At 49.2% G+C, this 20,717-nt stretch overlaps 1 protein-coding gene across 7 annotated transcripts in view; it reads right to left on the bottom strand.

Moving 5' to 3' along the window:
• Positions 1-44: 44 nt before the first annotated feature.
• The window catches only part of PASD1 (PAS domain containing repressor 1), a 110,003-nt gene continuing 89,330 nt past the window's right edge, over positions 45-20,717 (bottom strand). For 5 of the 7 annotated variants that reach the window (XM_049827338.1, XM_049827339.1, XM_049827340.1 and 2 more), the window contains 12 exons: positions 18,417-18,523; positions 15,509-15,656; positions 13,289-13,370; positions 11,279-11,402; positions 10,431-10,543; positions 10,076-10,162; positions 8,977-9,135; positions 8,248-8,451; positions 7,195-7,391; positions 6,304-6,396; positions 5,613-5,820; positions 45-4,357 (listed from right to left, as the gene is read on the bottom strand). In XM_049827338.1, the coding sequence (XP_049683295.1) occupies positions 4,187-4,357; positions 5,613-5,820; positions 6,304-6,396; positions 7,195-7,391; positions 8,248-8,451; positions 8,977-9,135; positions 10,076-10,162; positions 10,431-10,543; positions 11,279-11,402; positions 13,289-13,370; positions 15,509-15,656; positions 18,417-18,523 (1,693 nt within the window). In that variant the 3' untranslated portion in view covers positions 45-4,186. Of the gene's footprint in view, positions 4,358-5,612; positions 5,821-6,303; positions 6,397-7,194; positions 7,392-8,247; positions 8,452-8,976; positions 9,136-10,075; positions 10,163-10,430; positions 10,544-11,278; positions 11,403-13,288; positions 13,371-15,508; positions 15,657-18,416; positions 18,524-20,717 lie in introns of those variants that run through there. The other 2 variants (XM_049827342.1, XM_049827344.1) reach the window with 2 other exon arrangements.

Genomic DNA, 20,717 nt, shown 5'->3' on the forward strand with positions numbered 1-20,717 from the left:
AATAAACCAAGATTTATACTCAATTCTAAGATGTTTTCTTTCTTCTTTTTTTTTTTTTTTTTTACATGGAGTATATACAATATATATACAGTAACTTTTCACTGTGTTTGTCAAACCAGCCTGATTATACCCACCAGGCTTTAGCTTATATGTACAAATACGCTAAAAGTGCAAGACTTTATTAATTAAAGCTGCCTGTGTTTTCAGAGGTCTGGAATTGTGTGGCCTACGTATATATAGATACACATGTACATACACATATGTATATTAAAAATACATATATCTGTATATCTATATATATATAGAGAGATAGTATATAGGTGTTTGTGTGCTAGAAAGCCTCAGAACATTAATGACTAATAGGCCGACACGGAGACTGGAGCCCAACCCCGACGCAGGCGGCATCGGTCATGTTCCTAACCCTCTGCTTGTCCCCAACAAGTCACTTGTGTTTTTTGTAAGCACCTGGGGGTGTGTGAACCAAACCCGCCAGCAACCCTCAATTCCACATGGGTCCCAAAAACACAGGTCATAGCTAACACTGAGGTAAACAAATACAAATCAACCTGAATAAAGCGATTTATTTATTCATTTATTTTTTGAGAGCGAATGACGATATAAGGCAAAAATCCCATGGCCCTGACTCGGCCTCTCCTCAGCCCGGAGGCAGACGGAGCAGGGACCAAGCACAGTCCCAAAAAGGGTCTGTGGGATTTTGTCCTTTGGCGCGTGTCTGGAAAACACAGCTCTACCCGTGCGGCAGCGCCTGGGACTGTGCAGCCACCCAGTGCCCACCAGCAGCTACGTCAGCGGCTGGACTGGACACGGGGAATAAAGCGGGGCGGGGGGTGGAGGGGGCACATGATAAAGTGCATTTTAGGTCTCTTGTTTTAGCAAGGCCAATCTAACATGTAAACATCCTTGCAAACCTCCTGTGCTCCTCGTCGACTCGGGAGAGGCTGTGAGCAGGGGTGGTGGTCCCCACCCCCCCCCCAGCTCTCCCTGTCTGTGCAGCCCAGTGCTGCCAGCAGAAGGGCTGTGTCCTGTGTCCACGGCCCAGCCCCCATCTCACACACCTACCACCCCCCCCAAAAAAAAACCCCTTCCCAACCCTCTTTTTTTTGGACTTGCTTTCAAAGCCAAGCAATGGCAGACCACCACTGTCTTGGCTACTTCCCTACCAAGCCCTTTTAAAAAAAAAAACCCACCAAACCCCCCAAACCAACCCCCAAGCCCCTGACTCCAACCACCACCACCTCTGAGATACATGTGATCGACACCTGCCATGTCAGGGCTCGTGTACGGTGATGGGATGCTGCAGAACAGCCGTGGTGGTGTGTTGGGGTGATGAAGGTTTAATGGGCAAGACAGGGAAATGCACAGCCATTCCCTCCTGCCAGCCATGCCAGGCCACAAATTGTGTACAATAGTGGAGCCCTAACATAAATGTGTGTGTTTGCCTCCCTACTAACGTGATGTGCCAAGGTTAGGGGGGGAAAAAAACCCCCAACCACCCCCAAAACCATAGCAAACCCTCCTGCCCCAACCTCACAAACAACCCTCCTGTCTTGGCATGGGGAGTGGGAGACCCTAAAAGTAATAGTGCTTTAAAAAAAAAAATAAATTAAAAAAAAATTATTATTTCCTACCTCAAAGGCTCCGTGCTGGCCCTTGCTGCATGTGACGCTGCAGCACAAACCACCTGGGGCAGAAAAGACCCTGTGCTCTCCCCAGGACTTGGGGGTCCCAGAGCCAAGGGTTGTGGCTGTTACTGGTTCAGCTCCAGATTACACCACCAAGGCTGGTGCTCCCCGTCCCACTCCCAGCAGCGAGGTGACCCTGGCCCACGGCTCTGCTTGTAGCCACAGTTACTTGTAGGGATTTAAAATCGGGGGGGGGGGTGTGCAATTCAGGCTGTGCCCAAGAGCAGGGGCTCAGCCACCCCAGGTTGCTGCGTCCCAGCCAGGGACTGCGCTCTCAAGGCGCTAGCCCCGATACCGTAACCCCAGGGCTAAAAGGGCTGCCGGGCACCTCCTCTGCTCTCCGCTGTGCTCCCCAAAAACGCCGCTCGTGGCCGGGAGGCCGCACCTCCCCTCCGCCTGCTCTGCAACCCGCAGTCCGTCACCGCCGGCATCCCCGGGAGGTGAGCGTGCCCTGACGCCCCGGCCAAAGCCAACCCATGGCGATGCTTTTGCCAAGGGATGGGGGGTCCCGTGGAAAGCCGGGGCCTCGCACAGCTTTTTTTTTTTTTGCGTGCCAGAAGAGCACAGCAGCCCAGCACCTTGCACCAGCCCTGCAAAAGCCCCCGGGTGCCCCTTGCTCCGACAGCCCATCCTCTCACCACCACCACCACCACCACGGGCGATGAGGCACGTGGAAAGCCCGTCCTGGTCCCATTCTCCAGGAAAAAAACCCCGGCGGGTGGGAAACGGCCCCTTGTGTAACGGGGCCAGGGGTGAGTCACGCTGCAGCCAAAACCCCGTCTGGGGCAGAGCCGGCGCGCTGCCCTTTCCTTCCAGAGCCCTCCAGGAAACGCGGGCTGCCAAAACCTGTTTCAGTCAGGCCGAGAAAGTCAGGTTTTTCTGTCCCCCTGCTACCGAGCCCACGCGCTTACGCCCAGCCCCAAAGCCAACAAAATCTTCCCAGTGCTGCAGCGCAGAAAATGCATGTGGCCGGTGGGGAAAGCGAGCTAGCCGGCTAGCTATAGACATACCTATATCTACAGCATTAGCTATCTCTAGCTACAGATATATGTACCACTAGGTTTTTTTGCACGCTAACTTTCCCGCTTCCCCTCTTTTCTTGAAACACAGGGCTGCTGGGGGTTGCCCGTGCCAAAGGCTGCTCCACCAGTAAGCACCAGCATCCAGCTGCCTGCGGTGGTGCAAAGAGCCAAGAAAGCGACTTGCACAAGGAAAAAAGCAAACAACTGCCAAATAAAAAAAGGCAAAAAAAAAAAAGCACGCTTTGCTTGGATTCGACAGAGGTTACGAACTAACCCGTCCCTAAACCTTGCTCTGACTGCCAGATGGAGCTTTGCTGCTAGATGGACCTGGTCCTAACTGACCATTTTCTTGCAAAGCTTATAGTAATGGCCTAACCCATCTCCTACTTTTGGGCTCTAACAGTGCCCAAAGTCAGTACTCAGCTACTAACGCCTCAAAAATGTACATTGTAATTTTTCCTTTGGAAAGACACAAACAGTAGGGACAGTTAACTATACACCCACTGAGGAATAAACTGGTTTTTCAATTCATAAATATAAACTTATAGTTAAAAAGTGACAATTTACAAAAATACAATTTATTGCTGACCCTACGGGCTTGTAACATCACTTGCGTCATTGTGATCATACGTTTCAGGTTCGCCAAATTGAAACATGACCTAGCAAAACCACAAAGTTTGCCGTCATATGCTGTTCTACACTTTTTTGTTTGTTTTCACGTATAGAAACATATACAACTACATCACTTGAAACAAAACAACTAAAAAAAAGAACGAGTAAGGATTCTTTGTCTGTAACCTGAAAAATATTTGGCTACAGGGAGTAAAAACCATATAAATTTATCTGCACTTGTTAACCAAAATAAAACATGACAAATACCTTGCTAGCTGCGATGTGAGCTGGTATAACAACAGTAAGAAATTCAGGCAAAAGTGGTGTTATGTAAATTAGCAGCATTATCCAATCTCCTGGAAAACAAAAAAATTGTGGGACTGAGGTATAGAAAAAAGGGAAAAAAAAAAATCCACAATGGACCTACTACAGCGAAACGAGTTATGTACATGGTAACCCAATGGCGTCCCGTGGACCGGGACAGTCTGTGTATGTGCTCCAAACGCCGGGCTTAAATTCACAGTGACTTTCAGCATCGAAGTCCCGAACGGAAAAGGGGTTTTCTCCGTTGCGATGCGACCCGATCCCTAACCTCCTCGCAGCCAGAAAGCCGTCGCCTTCCAGTTGTACCGTGGTGCTGGGCGACGGCGCGTACGGCTGCCGGAGCGGCGTGCCGGCCCGGCCGTGTGGAAATCCCGACCGACGAGGTGTCCCCCCACGGTGGGGACCGTCCCTCCGGCCACCACCTTCCCCGTGGGGCCCGACCTCACCCGTCCCGCATTCCGACGGCGTCGTCCTCCCCTCCGAGCTGCTGCAGCCGAGGCGGTCCCTGCCTCCCGGACCCGGCGTTCAGGGCAGCTGCATCTCGGGCAGGTCCGGCAGGTTGCAGGTCTGGCCCTGCGTGTGGCGGTTCTGCTGCTGCGGGTGGAGGAAATAGCTCAGGGGGTTCTGCTGCGGGGCGTGGGGGGGCTGGAAAATGCACTGCGTCGGACCCCCGGGTACCGGCTCGGGACCTTGCATCTGCCAGGAGACACAAAGGAGACAAGTCAGAGCTGCCCTATCGCCCGTCCGCTCCTTCTCTTGCGCCAGGGCTTCGTACCGAGGAGCGTCGAGTACCAAGTCCTAAAGGCAACCTCCACCCACCGAGGGTATGAGGAGTTGTGGACAAGCTGGTGCTACCAGCACGACTAACGATGCCTGGAGAGTGCGGAGGGGAAGCAGGACCCGTCCGTCCTACCAGCCCCATGGGGAACCCAGCAGGAATGGAGACCTTCAAAAGCTACTTGGATGCGAGGTAGTATCTGCAGAATGTGGAACTTCCATCTTCCGCAGGAAGGATCTTCAACCAACGAAGAGGTTGTAGAGCGACCCTGTCCACGTACCACCCCGTGGCTGGTACCCCAAAGGCCTGGACTTGCTGGTTCACCCCCCGTCAAAGGCACTGTGGCAGCAAAGCCTGGTTTTCTGTTGCCCTGGAGCTATTTATCTCCCACAACATCATCGTTCTGCTGTCCATATCGCTAGTCCTCAGGACCTCAGTGCAGCCCGTGAGCACACGTACCCAAAGCGGGGATGGCTCATGCCCACGTTTGCTGACAACAATTCGTTTCTTACTCTAAATCCAGTCCTGCTGCACAGCTACTTTCAGCTGTACCTACTCCTCCCGCTTTGTTTTCCACCAACTTTGCCTGGAGGACCGTAACTTACCTCTGCCAACCAGGCAAGTCTTGGACAGCGTACTACTAATTAATTATTAGTTTCAACAACCCCTCTCCTTGGCAGCGTCATTGGTTTGGCAGGTACTAATGAAGCTGTGCTTTGAAAAACCAGTATCACCTTCTCCAGAGGTCTGTGTTGTGAAACACCCATTTATTGAAAGCAAGCAGTGACAGCAGCTGATAAAACCCATTGCTATGCTGAGACGTAACAGCAGGAGGCATGTTTTCAAAAGAGTTTATCCCTTATCGTGTTTTATGCCTACAGCAAGATTCCCACCAGAGCTCCTCTGGATGACAAGCTATGCTTGAAAAACTGGATATTTCTTCTGGACACTAAGTGATAACTGAGTTCATTGGAAAATATGGCCTCAACCGGGTGCAGAGCCAGCCTGGAAAGGCTGAGCGCTCACGTACGTGCAGACACAATGGGAACAGAGGGCGTGCGAGTGCACTGACCAGGTTTGATTAGCCAGGTAAGCCCCATTTCTTCAAAAAAACCCGACCCAATCCCAAAGCCATCCCCGGGCATCCTCAGAAACCTGTTACAGCTCTATTACCTGAAGGTAGAGACGGTGCTGCTGAACCTGTGGCTGTGGCCACTGGTGGAGATGAACCGGTGTGTTTGCCTGGTGGGATGTGAAGCTGGTGTGGGGGATCATCACAGATGGGGAGAAAACGGGCGACGGGGCTGGAGGTCGGACGGTGCTACAGGTAACTGGTTGCATCTGTATTGGGGGAGGCAAGATCTGCTGCTCTGCAACGAATCTGCCACGAGGAGGAAAATAAGGCATGAGAACCTAAACCCAGACCCACCACCGGAGCGGGCCCTGGGGAGCCCGGGTGCTGCAGGAACCAGACTGGAGCAGGGTTTGTCAACCCACGCGGGGCCTGGCGAAAGCAGGCTCCAGATTTCCCCCTCCCCAGCAAGCACAGACTGGAACTGCAGAAAAGTAAGGTTTTTAAGGCTGTATATCTCCTCCATGACTTGGATAGGCATTTCAGGCTTTGCAAAAGCCAGAAAACAGTTTTAAAAAAATTTTTTAAAACCATTTTAGTTATCATAAAGTTCTTTGTAATTAAAAAAATATTCTCATCACTTTTTCTCCTAACCAGCTGAGCTTTTGTTTCTTTTAAGACTGAGACTGCTTGTCTTTGCGTGATCACGTACAAGTTTTTCAAAGTAATTTTCGGTGCTCTAAAATGCCCTGCTAAAACACTGCATGAAAACAAGGGCCAGCAAAGACTCACTTTCCCTGCTGCCTGCTGGCACTGCTCTGCGTGGCCTGGCCACTGCCGTTGGCGGCGGGCATCATGGCTTGGATAGACTGATCCAACAGCATCCTGCGGTGGAAGAAAAACAGAGGATGGTCAGGAAAGGGAGAGGTCCAGACTCCTGACTGTCAGTCTCTGAAAACAAATCCCTGAAAATCCTCCCTGGAAGCACGCAAACCATCACCCTGAAAGCAAGCTAATGAAATAGGATGCTTATTATAACCTTGTCTAATGCACTCGCAAAGGTGAGCTGAAACTTGCTAAATCTTTCATGTAAGAAATACGTTTTATAGATGGTGAGACCTCTAGGGTTTATCTTGTTTCCTTACGCAGTACTTCAAAACGGCTGGATCCTGTAGGAATTGTCTGCAAATACCTCCCTGAAAGGTGGTTGAATAGTTTGGGGCGGTAGTATGTGTTTTATACAACGTTTCCAGCACTGTATAAAAGAAAAATACCTTTGCCACGGCACTTGTCCTGGCTGGAGAAAAGACACTCTGGAGCTTCAGAGCAAGCAGACACAGGTTTGGGAAAGCCTGTCCCTGCTCGTTTTTCCTGTTCACTCCCTCTGACAGCAGCAGATGTCCAAACGTTACTGAGCTACCTGGGCAATTTATGGAAATATGGCGAGAAAAGGATTTTGGGCCCCTGAGGGTAGGGCACGGTGCGCACAGCACCCTGCTTGCACGCACGCTGGGCTCCCCACTAACGCAGATCTCTGCGGGAGGGAACGTCCTTACGTCCCTGCTGTGGCACCCAGAGACCATCGCTGCCCTGAGCCCAGATGTGCCTGCCCTCCCCGCTGCCCAGGTATCGCTATTTTCTGCCACTGCCGTCAGGATGGTCCCAGCAGGGCCGCGTTCGTACCTGAGGCTCCTGTCCTGGCTGTAGTCAGACTGCGGTTGCCTTTCGCTGCCGTCGGTCGGCATCTGTGCGGCCACTGTAATGGGATGCGTTTGCGAAAACACCATGGGGTTGTTGTAGAGGGGCACTGAAATGCTCGTCTGCCCCGGCAGACACGTTTGCTGGGCTTGGTTTCCTCTCAATAGGTGCTGCTGCTGCACCTGAAATGAAGACATAGATACCCACCTAAGTTTTTAAAGCTCCCTAATTAGAAGGCTAAAATAACTGCTTCCAGTAGGCAGGTTGGAAAAGGAGAAGAAGCAGTAGGATATTCTCCCTGAACACAGCAGTAGGAACAGTATATCTGTTCGGGACAACCAACCCGTTGTTTTCGTTTGTTGTCCCTGCATGGCAGATGCTGGGATCCCCAGCGGTAGGAGCAGACGGTCTCTTGAGAAATCAGAGTACAAGGGTAAGGGCATGCAAGGCTCGAGAGAGAAGAGACCAGCTTAAGAGGGCAGGAGGACTGCAAATCCAAAGTCCCCAAGGAAAGCGTCTCGTCTGTCCTTTAAACCAGCAGTTTTGGTATTTTTTGCTTTTGGACACCTCAATTCTTTCCCAAGCAGATGTGACCATCAATATAGTGGATTTAGGTCTAGCGATGACAAACTTGTTTTTCAAAGCTGCCTTCCAAGTCTTCTCAGGCAGAAGAAAATTAATCTTTTAAAACTATGCCTACTTCCCCATGTTACGAGGTCACAACTCTCACTGGCTATGAATGAGCATCATGCTGCAATCGCAAACAAGAAGTGAATGAGAGCCCAGACCTCCCACTCAGTTCCTCTCTGGTCACCAGGACGGCTCCAGCGGTCCCCAGGGTTTAATGTTTTTAGGCTACTTGGCTTTTATTGTTACAGTTGAATGACATCATTCGCAACTGACTCCCGACACAAATTTCGTAATGCCAGCTATGGAGTAAAACCAGCACAGAGGAGATGCGCGGGACCGCGGGGAGGGGGGACAAGTATTTAAAAGCCAGGAAAGGGGACGATGAAGACAACGAAGCAGGCGGCAGACCTGGGCGGCCGTGCCGCAGGGGTCCCTGAGGAATTGGCGCGGTGACAGCAGGTGGGTGCCGCAGTAGTGCTTTGTCCCCATAAGGCCTTGCTGCTGTGACTTCTTGGCCGTGGTCTGCCTGGGGGTCCCCGGCGGCGGCGGTCTCCTGGGGCTCGGGTGCTGCACGTTGTTAAAGACGACGGGGATGGGCTGCTGCATCAGCATCTTCAAATAGAAGAGACACGTGAGTTGTCGCAGCTCATGCAATGGTTGTACCGCCCGGCAGATACCGTCTCTGCCTCCCAGGCTGTCTCTATCAACATATATAACACTGCAGCAGCAACCCCTCTAAATCCAGGGGCAAAAAGTGAACCACGAATAATGGAAAATCAAATGTTAGCTTGTGCCCAGATATTTATTCAGAGCCATGACCATTCCAGCTCCATTACGCCTGTTGCATTTTGCCAGTGCGGCGATCCAGCAGCACTAACCAACCGCTGAACCACCGAGCTTTTTGTGCAGGGGGGACTTTGGATTAGCTCTGGATTGTTTTTTTCTAAATCATGAAAATACTTAAGCAGATACTGACACCACTCATCTCCTGGGAGACACTACTCTCACATCTGAGACCAAACTCCCAATTTATCCAGAGCTCATTTCTAAATGATTTTGCCACTGACAATTTTGTTACTGATCTGCGTACTCAAAAGAAAAGCAAACGGTTTGTGGGTTTGGGAACCCCGGGGGTACCTGCAGGTTGGAGTCCTGCACTAGCTGGAGCTGCTCCTTGATGACGTGGAGCTCTTCTTGCTGTGTCTTGATGTCAGCTTGCAGTATGCGAGTCCTCTCCTCCAGCTGCTCTTTCAGCTGATGCATCATCCCCAGCTGGGTCGGAAAATGGTACACTGGCTACGGAGAACAGAGAACAAGGTCACGGGGTAGGACTGGTCCTGCTACTCCCATTCATAGCGATACTGGCTTCACAAAAACGACTGCTTTTCAGCTTTTGCCATAGAAAATACGATGCTGACAAAAAACGGCAATTGCATATTTAACCAAAGTACCAGTGTACTTCCAGAGCAGCGGCACAGCTGGCTCAGACTCAGTGCTTCGCTCCAGATCTTGGTCTGTTACATTTCTGTGCAGATGTAGTGTCTACGCACGGGACTCCCCTGTCCCTTTAGTGTGACACCCTGCTGATTTTGTGGCAGATGCTGCATGCAAACCTTCGCCACACCTCCAGGCTGGGCTTTCAGTTGTGCTGCCAATTACGTTTGCCAAATGCCAGGCTCAAGTTAGGTTGTAATCCCACCCTGGGATCCATCCGTCACACCTACCTTGGCTGCCTTCAATCCCTGTATTACAGTCTAAATGTTTACTACACTGACCTCAAAGCTCCCACGAGGACAGGCCTCATAGTTATGATTTATGACTCCCACATTTTTCTTGTGGTTTTTTTTTTTTTTTTTTTTTTTTCCTTTTCCTGGCCTAATTCAAACCATAGAAATGACATCCCCTTCCTCTACGAGGGCAATAAAACTCTTCAGCGTTGTATCAGCCTGTAGCTGCTAGCAATTCAGAGATGAGCCTTCAGCAGCCCCCAATGGTTTTAACAAGTGTAAACCTAAGCTATTTCCTTGGGTGTCCTACCTGCTGTCTCCTCGCTCAAATAAGTGGTTGCAATAATTTGGCTGCACGCAAACCCCAGTAACAGAAATAGAAAGGGCACTGAAACCTAGCCCCCACGCTGGGACCAGCCAGCAAGGAGGTAAGAGCAGTGAGCCGGAGCCACCGAGTCTGCCCCGCTGACTGGCCATACCAGTGCGTTCAACAAAAATAAACCACGTACCATCACAGCGTGCTGAGAGGGGACTGCCGGCTGAGCCACGGGATGCTGAGGGAGGTGCTCACCAGGGGCTGGAGGAGTTACTATGGCCTAGAAATGAAAACCTTGCCTTACTGTAGGTCCATAGCACCTCTAGTGCAGAGTTGGTGCGATACCAGCTCGTACCGGTGATAAATAAGTGTGGGGAATTAGACAACTCCACGTGGAGATCTGAGGAGTGTCTGAAGGGAGAATTTAAGCCCCGGCGTGCCCCCTGCTGATTGCAAATCCTCGGCGTCAGCATCCACTTTTGGATAAAGGCCATCTCACGCGTTACAAACCCCCCCCGAGAGGCTTTTTGCTCGCCGGTCCCACCGACCTGAGCGCTTCCAGCCGACGCCAGCCGCAGGCCTGCCTTCTTCTCCGCCTGCCCCGCCGGCACTGACGGCCGGGTGGGAGTGCTGGTGTCCGTGTGTCGCATGGACGACGTGGCTGGAAAAGAGACGGTTTACTATGATACGGCAGACCCGTGCCCGAGCACCCCGGCTAAGCCTGAACTCCGCGGACGAGCGGCGACCCAAACGCTGCCAAACCGGGTCCCCAAACTGTGGTCCCTCTGGCTCCGTGGGCATCCCCGGATGAGCTTTCCCACTCTCCCCTGGCAAGTATTTCAAGAAAAGCCCCCTGAGTTGGCTCCTACCCGTGGCCCCGCACGCACGGGCACTGCGGTCACCTCGCTACTGTCCCCAGGGCAGGGGGGGACGCTCGTGGGAGCTGGCACGAAGCTGGCAGCAAGGCAGGCAGCCTTCTGCACTCCTTCTGCAGGGATCTATCATCGGGGACCGAACTACCTCATAATAAAAGTTTTGTCAGCGGGGTTCGGGACTCCGTCAAATTGCTTCAGCTTTTGTCCCCTCCTGTCCCCTGAGCCACAGCAACCACCCACGACCCTCGGCTGGTGGCAAACGGGGGGGACGGCTGCTCTCACACAGGCAGCGGGCTAAGATGGAGAAGGCAACACGCGGTTGCGGCTCTGCTGCTGTACCGTAACTTCTTACGGCACAGTATGTCGGTCCCGGTGCTGAGCACCCCGCTCCTGCCCCGACTCGGTTATTTCCAGCTGAACCCCAGTATTTTGGAGGTTGGTCTGCCCTCCAGCCCGCTCCACACCCCCCACGCTGGGCTCGTCCCCGGCCACGCTGGCACCCTACACGCGGAGTCACCTACACGCGGAGTCGGAGAGGGCGGTGTGCGAGGAGCGCCGGGAGCTGTGGGACGACAGGGAAACTCCCTCCCGGCTGGCGTCCTGGCTGCTGCCGCACTGCCCCACGTCCAGGTAGCTGCTGCGGCTCTGCGGGGAGCGAAGCACAAGCGGCGAGATCGTCAGCAGCAAAGGACGAGGCTGGAGGGGACCTCCACCTTCCCTGACCGCTTGTGGGCAGAGAAAAATAGCAGGCTGGGCGCAGAGAGGGCCAGCACTGCAGCCCCAAACCCCGGGATTCGGTCAGCGCCTGAATGTTCACGCTAAAGCCTACGGGTATCCCTGTGCAGACAGGACCCTCAGGATCACATCCCAGGCACCCTTGGCATTTCTGTCCTGGGACACCCCTCCGATGGCAGCAAGCGGCGGGGTGGGGGACGCACGCCGTGCGTCAGGCGAACGCCGTGGGGATTGCTTGCCCGTGCCCCCCGCTCCGACCTGCCACCCTCCCGCTCTCCTGCCTGCGGAGCTGTGTGCACGTGGAAATACGTTTTTTTGTAATTCGCTTCCTTCTGCCTGATTTCTTCAGGGATGTCGCAGTCTGTTGGCCGTGGCACGCTGGGCAGGGGTGGCAGAGGTAACGAATGAAGGTGGCGGAAGGGGCTGGCCGGGGAATGGTTTTATTCACTGCAGAGATGGCCAGGAAGGGACACGGAGCAGCAGTGGGACAGGGACACCAGCTGGAGCCCTAGGAGAACCTACGGCAAAGGGCTCCCGTGAGGGACAGGTACCGGGTGATGCTGAGGGCTGCAACGCTGCTCGCCGCTCCCTGGGGAGCAGTTGCTCCCAGTAGGCTGTTCTGGGCTGGAACCTGGCAGCACATCCACGGAGGGAAACAGCCTAAGCTAGGGAATATTAACGGCTTTGGAGCCGTCACACCAAAATGACAGATGCCACCTGGCAGATGGTTTATGGCAAACTGTGCTGTTTATGCTGTTGGGTAGTAGAGGACTGTCTCACCTGCAGGACATGGGTGACCACGATGGCCGTGCCACCACCCCCCCCAGGGAGCTTCCCGCTCCCATCCAGAAGATCAAGCAATGGGAGTGATCATTCTGCCTCTCCTCCAGCTGCCTCACATCAACAGATGCAGCTTAAGGTCTGCCAAAAAACATCTCAGCTATCATGTGGAGAGGGGAAAAAGACACAGAAGTGTGCTGTGGTGACAGAAAAGCAGCTGTTTGCAAGACAGTCCTTGCTCAAGTGCAAAACATCTCTGGGACAGCTTCCCCCATACATCCCATAAACAGCTTCTATAAAATAATGTCTGAAGAGCAATGAGGCTAATGGAATGATAATTACACAACAATCCACTCGAAATTACTTTGATTACTGGTCTTATTTGTAAACTACTGAGAGGAAGAACTTAGAAGTAATTAAAATAACCTTGTTAATTAGGCAGGTGTGTTGGGCTGCCAGACTGATTCAAGCCATGCGAATTATTGCTCTGGTCACAATCCGACACTCGATGCGATGCTGTCCAGTGGTGTAAACAGAGCTAAAATCTGGCCTAAGTGTTTTCCCTTCACTTCCAATCTTTGTCTGAGTATCAGTGAAGAGCTGGCATTAACAAAACAGGTACCATGTGGTACTGCCCTGCGCTCGGATCCTCTGCGCCTTACTAATGGTGACAGGTACAGCAATCTAGCCTCCAGCTCCGGCTCTACTTTCCTGCTTCTGAACTGAGGTGGTTTAACCTACTGTTTGAGTAACGGTCTCAAAGATAATGAATAGCAGAACAGCAGGAATGCAACTGCTGAATTTGCGGTTACGCGCCTGAACCAAGACAGGCTGGTTAGAGCTATGCAGTGGAGAACTTCTCAGGGTCTGCTTGAGTCATAACCCAACTGAAGGCTTGGACGGAGATGGGAGTAAAGGAGAAGGAGACGAAAGAACAGATATTTTCCTAAGATTGATAAGCGATTACGCAGTTTGGTTTAAACACCTACTCACTGAACTGTGAAGGGACATGGTACCTTTAGCGAAGAGGATGCCAGTTCAATTGATGACTCTTCAAGGCCGAGATCTCGCCTTCTTTCAGCTCGAACTTCCGCATAACTAAAAAAATAAAACAAAATTTTAAATCCAGTTTTTCAGTCCGGGTATTGTTTTCTGTATGGTAACTATCCTACCATACAGGTCACTATGGACTTTTCATGTTGACTCACAAGCTTTGCACAGCACACACACACACACACTCTCTCTCTCTCATATACAAGGTGCTTAGATGAACATCATCATACAGCCTTGCAATCTGTGAATAACTGCACATGCTGAATATCCACAGACTAGAAACAACAGGGCAGTATCCCAGTCCCACTGCGCCCAGGACTGCAGAGCCTATATGATTAATTGTACTAATCATTCCAAGCACAAACGTAGACTCTCCTTTGCAAATTTTTGGCCCTGGATGCCTTCAAGCAAAACTAACCTAAATGCAAAGTGCACTTGGTTACTGAAGACAAAATGGGTGTCTGTTCTCAGTACAGTTTGCCTAATAAAGGAGATTCCCATTTTCCATAAGGAGGCAGAAAAATGATCCTACAGCTTCTGTGCAGGTAAACTGCCATAGCAAATGTACATTTATTTTCTAACCTGCTGACGATCAATAATGAATTTTTTGCATGTTGTACGGTAGCTCAGTGAGACCTAAGCCAGTGCCCTGGGGAGGAGGAGGAGGTCAGGTCCCCTCTTTTTGAGGGTGCACATGGAGCCAAGCAGCGTGCTACATCAGAATTAACATCCCTCACTCCAGCTGAAGCTCTGAATACAAACTGACAGCTGTCCAGGTGCAGGAATCCCCAGGAATGTGCCTCTAAAAGTGTGTATTTGCTTTCCTCACTATTTTCTCCCTTAAATAATAAAATACTTACTTACAGTAAACAATGCCACATGAGTCACCATTAGGATAAATCGGAGAGGATACTTTTAAAGACTCTTTGAGTGCTTGTGGATTGTGGGCACTGAAAGGTGCCAGAATTTAGGGTGCTGAAATATTAATGGGTCATAACCTTTGTGGGACGCAAGAGAAGTTGCTGAGCTGAACTCGCTTATATCATTGTAGGCAGTGAATTTTCCTGAAATCACATTTTAACTTGCGTGTTTCAATAATGTAATCTTTTAAATCTTAACTATATGAGACAGAACTGAATTTCAAAATCTATTTAGGACTATATCTCTAGGTTTGAGAGACACTGGAAGCAGAAAGAAGAAACAAGTTCATGCACAATAAATACAGAGTTTAAAGTGAAGCCAAATTCCCTGCAGGGCAGCAGAAACAACGCAGGTCAGAAGCAATCTCTCTGCCTAACATTTGCTTATGATAACACTTGACATGTAGTTTATATCGGCACACACGGCTCTAATCACTTACACCTGTTTAGTGGTGTAAGGTGTTCTTAGTCTGTTTCAGAACCTAGAGAAGAATCCCAGTTCACTAGTGTTTGTTCTTCCAGATGTTTGACAACAAAAAGGGGGACCAGAAAAAAGATTCACAAATTGATTCCTGAAAGACTGACGCAGAGAGCAACAACTTTACCCAAGTTAATAGAGCAAACCAGTACGTCACAATTTTTTCAAGCCCTTCAGTAAATATATTCTCATTCTTAACACAATCTTTTTTGAGATGACCGTGGTAATCAAGCAGATTCGCCTCCAGAAGGTGCGTATCACAGAGCATCCCACACACGCACCGCCTTCCAGCACGGGTCTGCAACCGAGCACCAGCAGCTTCCCACTAGAGGGGGATCCTGGGCTGAATTTCAGGTGAGGAGGAAGGCTAGCAGGACAGCAGCTGACTTCAAGTCATAAAGATTTAAAGCTCTGATCAAAAGGTTTCGCAGGAGATGTATGATCCCATTCACACCCATAAAGCCGTCTGATTCTTAACAGCTTTAATTCTTCCTACGGCCATGTCATCACTAGGGATAAAAGGGGAACATAACGCACTGATAGACTTGGCCAACGGTGGCTTGCAGGCTTTTGGCCCGGTTGCAAAAAAAAAAAAAAAAAAAAAGTAATGAAAACACATTATGCTTTTCCCCATGTTCCCTGTCATAATAGTTTTATAGAATTGCATACCATCTTAGTGCGTCAATATGCACGGCAAATATTTGGCTAAGGCAAAACAGAACTAGAGAAAATAATGGATGAGCACATGAGACATACATTGTGAAGTGTTTGGTGCTTGCTCCTACCTAACTACCAGGTGAGTGCAAACGATGAACTCGGGTTTGGAATTCCACTGGTGGTAGGTGATGTAGTAGTGTGTCTGCAGCCATATCCACTGCTGGCCTTTGGTCAGGAACCGATAGTAACAGGACTTCCCTTTTCCAAACTGCATCACTGTTAAACAAAAAAGAAAGCAATTTATAGCAAACAGAAATTTCATGGTGCAAAGGTGATTAAAAAAACCACTTGCTCCCATACGCCTCTTGCAGTCTGCTACTGCACTAAAATGGCTCTCGCAGTTTTATAAACATGATACAATACGCAACCACGTACTGGACTTTTACTTGAGTTCTTTTCTGCTACTCTTTTCAAGAGCGCACTTTGCTATTTTGAGATTGTTCTTATAATTGGCATAACCATATAACTAGCTATATTCTTATAACTTATTCATGGGCTCCTCTGAAATAAGCGTAAACCCCATAAATTAAACAAAGTATTGGCCTTTCACAAGTACATGAGAACGCATTTCAAAGACTAGGGGCTTGAAGTCAGGATCCTAACACTGACACAAAACAATAAGATAGTGGAATTTTAGCAGTTTAACTGAGAGTTTGCTTTCAAGAGATGACCTAAATACACCAGACTGGTATGTATTATCAGGGTATGTCCAGAAAAATCTCAAGCGGTGTAATACAACTGGAAAATAATGAGGGGAACTACATTAATTAACCACATTAATTGTTCCCGGACTGCTGGGAGTACAAAATGAAACCTACTGACTTAAAATACCCATAATTAATGCAAAGTAAAACACAAACGTGGTTTAAACAAACCCACTTCACTGCACAGTAGGCAAGATGCCTGCCCAGAGCGGTCAACCTGACAAACAGGAGCTTATCAAGCCACACTAACCCAAGTATTTTTACTCACCTGCACACCTCTACTTTGTTAAATATCAGGACTAACTTCTTTAGCGATCCCATTAACAGTCATGGGCTTTAGATGAAGCACTTAGCAAAGGTCTTCTGGCTACCACGCCATGCTGGGGATCGCTCAGCTCCTGGTCCTGGCAGAGATTTCCTGAAGCAACTTCTATAAGGCACTTTGCCAGCACTTTACTTTGTCCCTCTGCACAGTAACATTAAAAGATCCTTTCCTTCAGGTGCGCTGTGCAAATACTCTTTTAATTTGTAAAAGGAGATCTGTGGCTAGTAAATATGTAGAACATAAATCATTAAATAGATTTTCTGCTGAATGATCTGACCCCACTCTCAATATAGTTAGCGTCTACATCAAACTGCATGCACGTACTACCAAAAGGACGTCATCTGGTTAAACGTAGCTCACTTCTGTCTGAATGGTCCTTTAAGCAAACAGCGCTAAAAAGTACTGTACTTGAGAGCAATTAAAATATTCCTTTGATAGTCCCATCTACACACTTGCTGCACTTGGCACAACTTGGCGTCTAGCCCCTTTCACAGCTTCCTTTGTATGCTCAGCTGGGCAACCGCTTCCCCGCCGCCTGTTCCGTACCAGCACTTTGCCTTGACAGGGCAGAAAAGCCAGCAGGCAAGTGGAGTGGGGAAACCTGACATTCAGAGAAGTAATTTTCTCCATTCTCTACTAGGTCCTTTAGCATCCTATACATGTAAGTGGCTGGGAGTACGTGGTCAAGACGGAGCTGGTTTGCAACTCAGGGACGAAGCAGCTTGTCTAGCTCCAGCGTGCTGGGGGGCTGTGGAGCTTTTTGGTGTCCCTGCATCGCGCCGCTCTGCATCTCAGCGTAATTACAGCATCCCACCTTCGCCAGTCTCTGGGGTGTCCTTGTTTCCTTTTGACACTCTCCTTTCAAACAGAGATAGCGGAGACAAACAGATAGAGTTTGCCCAACAGGCAACCTGTAAGTAATATTTCTTGGCAAAATACCCTATTACCTAGATGCATTTTACAAACTGCTTAGTTACTTTTCATTACAGTGCTTGGCAATGCAAACCAGCTGGATGACAGACCTAATTGCGGCTCAGTATCTCCGTCTGAAGTGCATGCAATAAAATGGAAAAACAGTCTTAGGGATAAAGCATCTCACACGTTCGTCTGGTAGGAACAGCACACTGATGAATAGTAGACCACGTCTGCTGCCACCTTTTGCCCTTCCTCACATCAGCTCCAGTCTTCAGCAGGACATGGTTCTTCAGCAGCGGGCTGCACTGCCGCAGTACTCGGGCTAAGCGCTCCTTCTGACCTGGCTCCTCCTGGGCTCTTGCAGGTCACAGTATTTCATCTTGCACAAAGATGAACGTCGGGGATGCTCTCTGGTGTTCACACATCAGCCTGAACTGGACTTTTCTGCTTTACTTTCACGTCAACCAAAAACGAGCCATCTTCATCCACAGGGAATCTGTATTCGGTACTTTTGTACTTAAAAAAAGAGTATGGATCTCCAGAAGCATTTTACTAATAGTGAGTGAGGTTCACAACATCTAATCGCACGGGCAGGTGATCCAAGTGCTGCTTTCAGAAGGCATTTTGGTGACCTGAGCCTCCTGGCTGACTCCAGAGCCCGGTGGAACAGCAAGAGCCCACGAACTGCGACAACCGACAAAACTCCCAGGGTTTGGGGCTGCCCTCACAAACTGGGGGCAGAGGGTGGAAAGTTCTGACCTCCCATCTATTAATCTCACTTCACTCTCAGAAAACCTGTGCTCGAACAGGGTATCTGCCAATTTGGGAAACCTGCACAAAGAGTTCCTGATCTGAGTGAATTCTGCAGGGATTCAACATCCCAGGTAAGTGTCAGATATGACAGTCTGTCGCGGGAAGAGAGAATTCCCTCGCGCCCCAGATAAAGATGCCTTTTGCGATGACAGTAAAAGGTTTTGCACAGGTGACAAACAAGATCAAAGACAGGCACGCTGCAAAGGGAGAGGAACTTACAGTGTTCATGGCACCTAGCAAGAAGCTCCAGGTCATCTGCGTGGTAGTAATCATACCCTGACGTTCCCAGAACCTCAAAGGGTAAATATCCTATAATAGGTGGAGCCCTAGAAGGGAAGCAAAGGGCAGGGAGTGAGCACAAAACCTGACACTTTGACATCCTGGCAGATATACACTGCGATACGTGCAACCAAAACCATCCTGTACGTTCACTTGGCAGGGCAATCAGGAGTGGATTTTCATATACACAATGATGTCTTTTTGTACACAAGCAAAAAAAACCAAACCACAAACAACAAACCAGCAAGGGAGAGGTAAAAATTGAGAAAATGAAAAGGTGTGTGTTTACTGTTTCATAGCCTATTCATTATGTGGGTGTAGAGAAAGGCATGTACGTATGCAAGTGACTCAATTCATTAAGCATGCTTGTGAGACACACAGCTTGAGAAACGCTATGGCTGTTCCTGTGCATAATAACATGGAGCTCGAGTAAAATTATTCAGTAGGTTGGATGTAAATGTCATCTGGGTAGTAACTGTAGAAAAAAGAGTAAGTGGGAAGCTGCAATGTGTGTCAGGACCAGCTTGGGTAAAAGAAAAAGTAATTGTTCCCATGGAAAAGCTTGGGAAATCATAACCAGCAAAAATGTTTCTATGCTGGTACTAAAGGTAAGACTAGGCATGGGGCTGGTTTTAAGGACTGTTATTTCTATGGCAGGAAGAGAAGGAATTGACGAAGTATTTAGATAGACACATTGCAATGATTTACCTGACTATTCTGCTGTCAAATCTAGATTTTCCATTTTCTAGGAAAAATATGAATTTATTTTTTTTTAAGCACATGTCCTAACAACACTGAGCTTCTGCACAGCCTTCACTGGAGCCTGCTAGCTTATGATTATGAAACAACACTGAAATGTGAGGAGAAAACCACTATTTTTGCCTCTACCCCCTCTATCAGCATGCCACCTTCTGTCCCCTAGTGCTCAAGTACACTCCTGCTTGCACCAATTCAACCACCGCACTTACTTGGTGAGGCAGGACTTGTGCTAATTTGGCTCCACCTATTTGTTTTGGCTGCTGGATGTGCTGATAGCATGAGTCTCACCTGCCAAGTTCAGCGCGTTCCTCAGGAATAAGGCGGCGGTGTGTTAGCGAAATGGTTAACGATTCGAAACCGGGGCAGGCTGAAGGTGTCACTGCCTATCAAACGTGCCTCTCCCGCTGCCCTTCTCTTGGGCTGCCAAGTGACCTTCTTAAGGAAGGTGAATGCCATAAAGTGGCCACAAACATGAGCAAAAAAATAATTTAAGTGTAAGTACATTCGGGTTTGGATGGATCAGCCCTGAGTCTTCTGGATATTAATGTGGGAACTTCTGTCTTGGCTGAGTGACCCAGCTCCACATTTGTACCCTTGAGAGACACGGTGGGCATAGATTATTCAACTAAAGAGAGCCCAGACAGGTCTATAACCCCCCTTTTCCCCACAACTGCGGGGAGTCTGGCACCAAATGGGAAACGGGGGAAAAGAAGGACAGCCAGGGATCAGCTCAACAGCAGCCCCGGGAGGATCAGGGTCCGAGCAGGATTTCCCGAGTCCCAGCAAGAGCCAGCCCTCCGCACTCTCCGATGGCACATCTCTTGAAAGAGAGCGCGCTTAGTACACAGTGGTCTCTGCCACAACACAGCTTTCTTTTTTTATTCAAATAATGTTTCATAGAGCACTGTGTTCCTTTTCCTCATGTGACCCAGATTTCTGTTAATGATGATAATATGTGTATTTATTAAAGTGTCCTTCCTTGCTGTCTCTTTGGCAGAACGCACCAGTGTCTCTCCCATCTTTAATAACGTGCTTATATTCAAGACAATAATGTCTTTCAGATGCACATCAGATAAACATTTAAGCTGATCAGGAAAGTATTATGACTTCCACCAGAATTCTTTAAATGAGAAAGCAACCCCAAAATGCTCCTCCTCTGTCATTTGACAAGGAGCTGCCTTGCTTGTGGAACAATTTGAAAGTGTCTTGTCAGCTTAAGTTCCAGCCTTGAGGCCTGCAACTCGCTGTGCAAATGGAAATGCACAATCTTCAGAGAGCCTTTTGAGTGCAGTTGTTTAATAAATGAAGGGAAAATAAGGAGAGGGCCACAGTGCAGAAGAGAAACAGATCTTCATCAAGGTTGACAGGTTTTCTTCCTCTACACATATTTACATGTCGACCCAGAATACAGATTTTTTCCTAGTTTTCTAATGTTTATCCAGATCTATGGAGTGCTTTCTGCATTATCTATCTTTAGTCCAA

This window comes from Accipiter gentilis, chromosome 24 (genome assembly GCF_929443795.1).
Source record: "Accipiter gentilis chromosome 24, bAccGen1.1, whole genome shotgun sequence".
Classification (NCBI taxonomy): Eukaryota; Metazoa; Chordata; class Aves; order Accipitriformes; family Accipitridae; genus Astur; species Astur gentilis.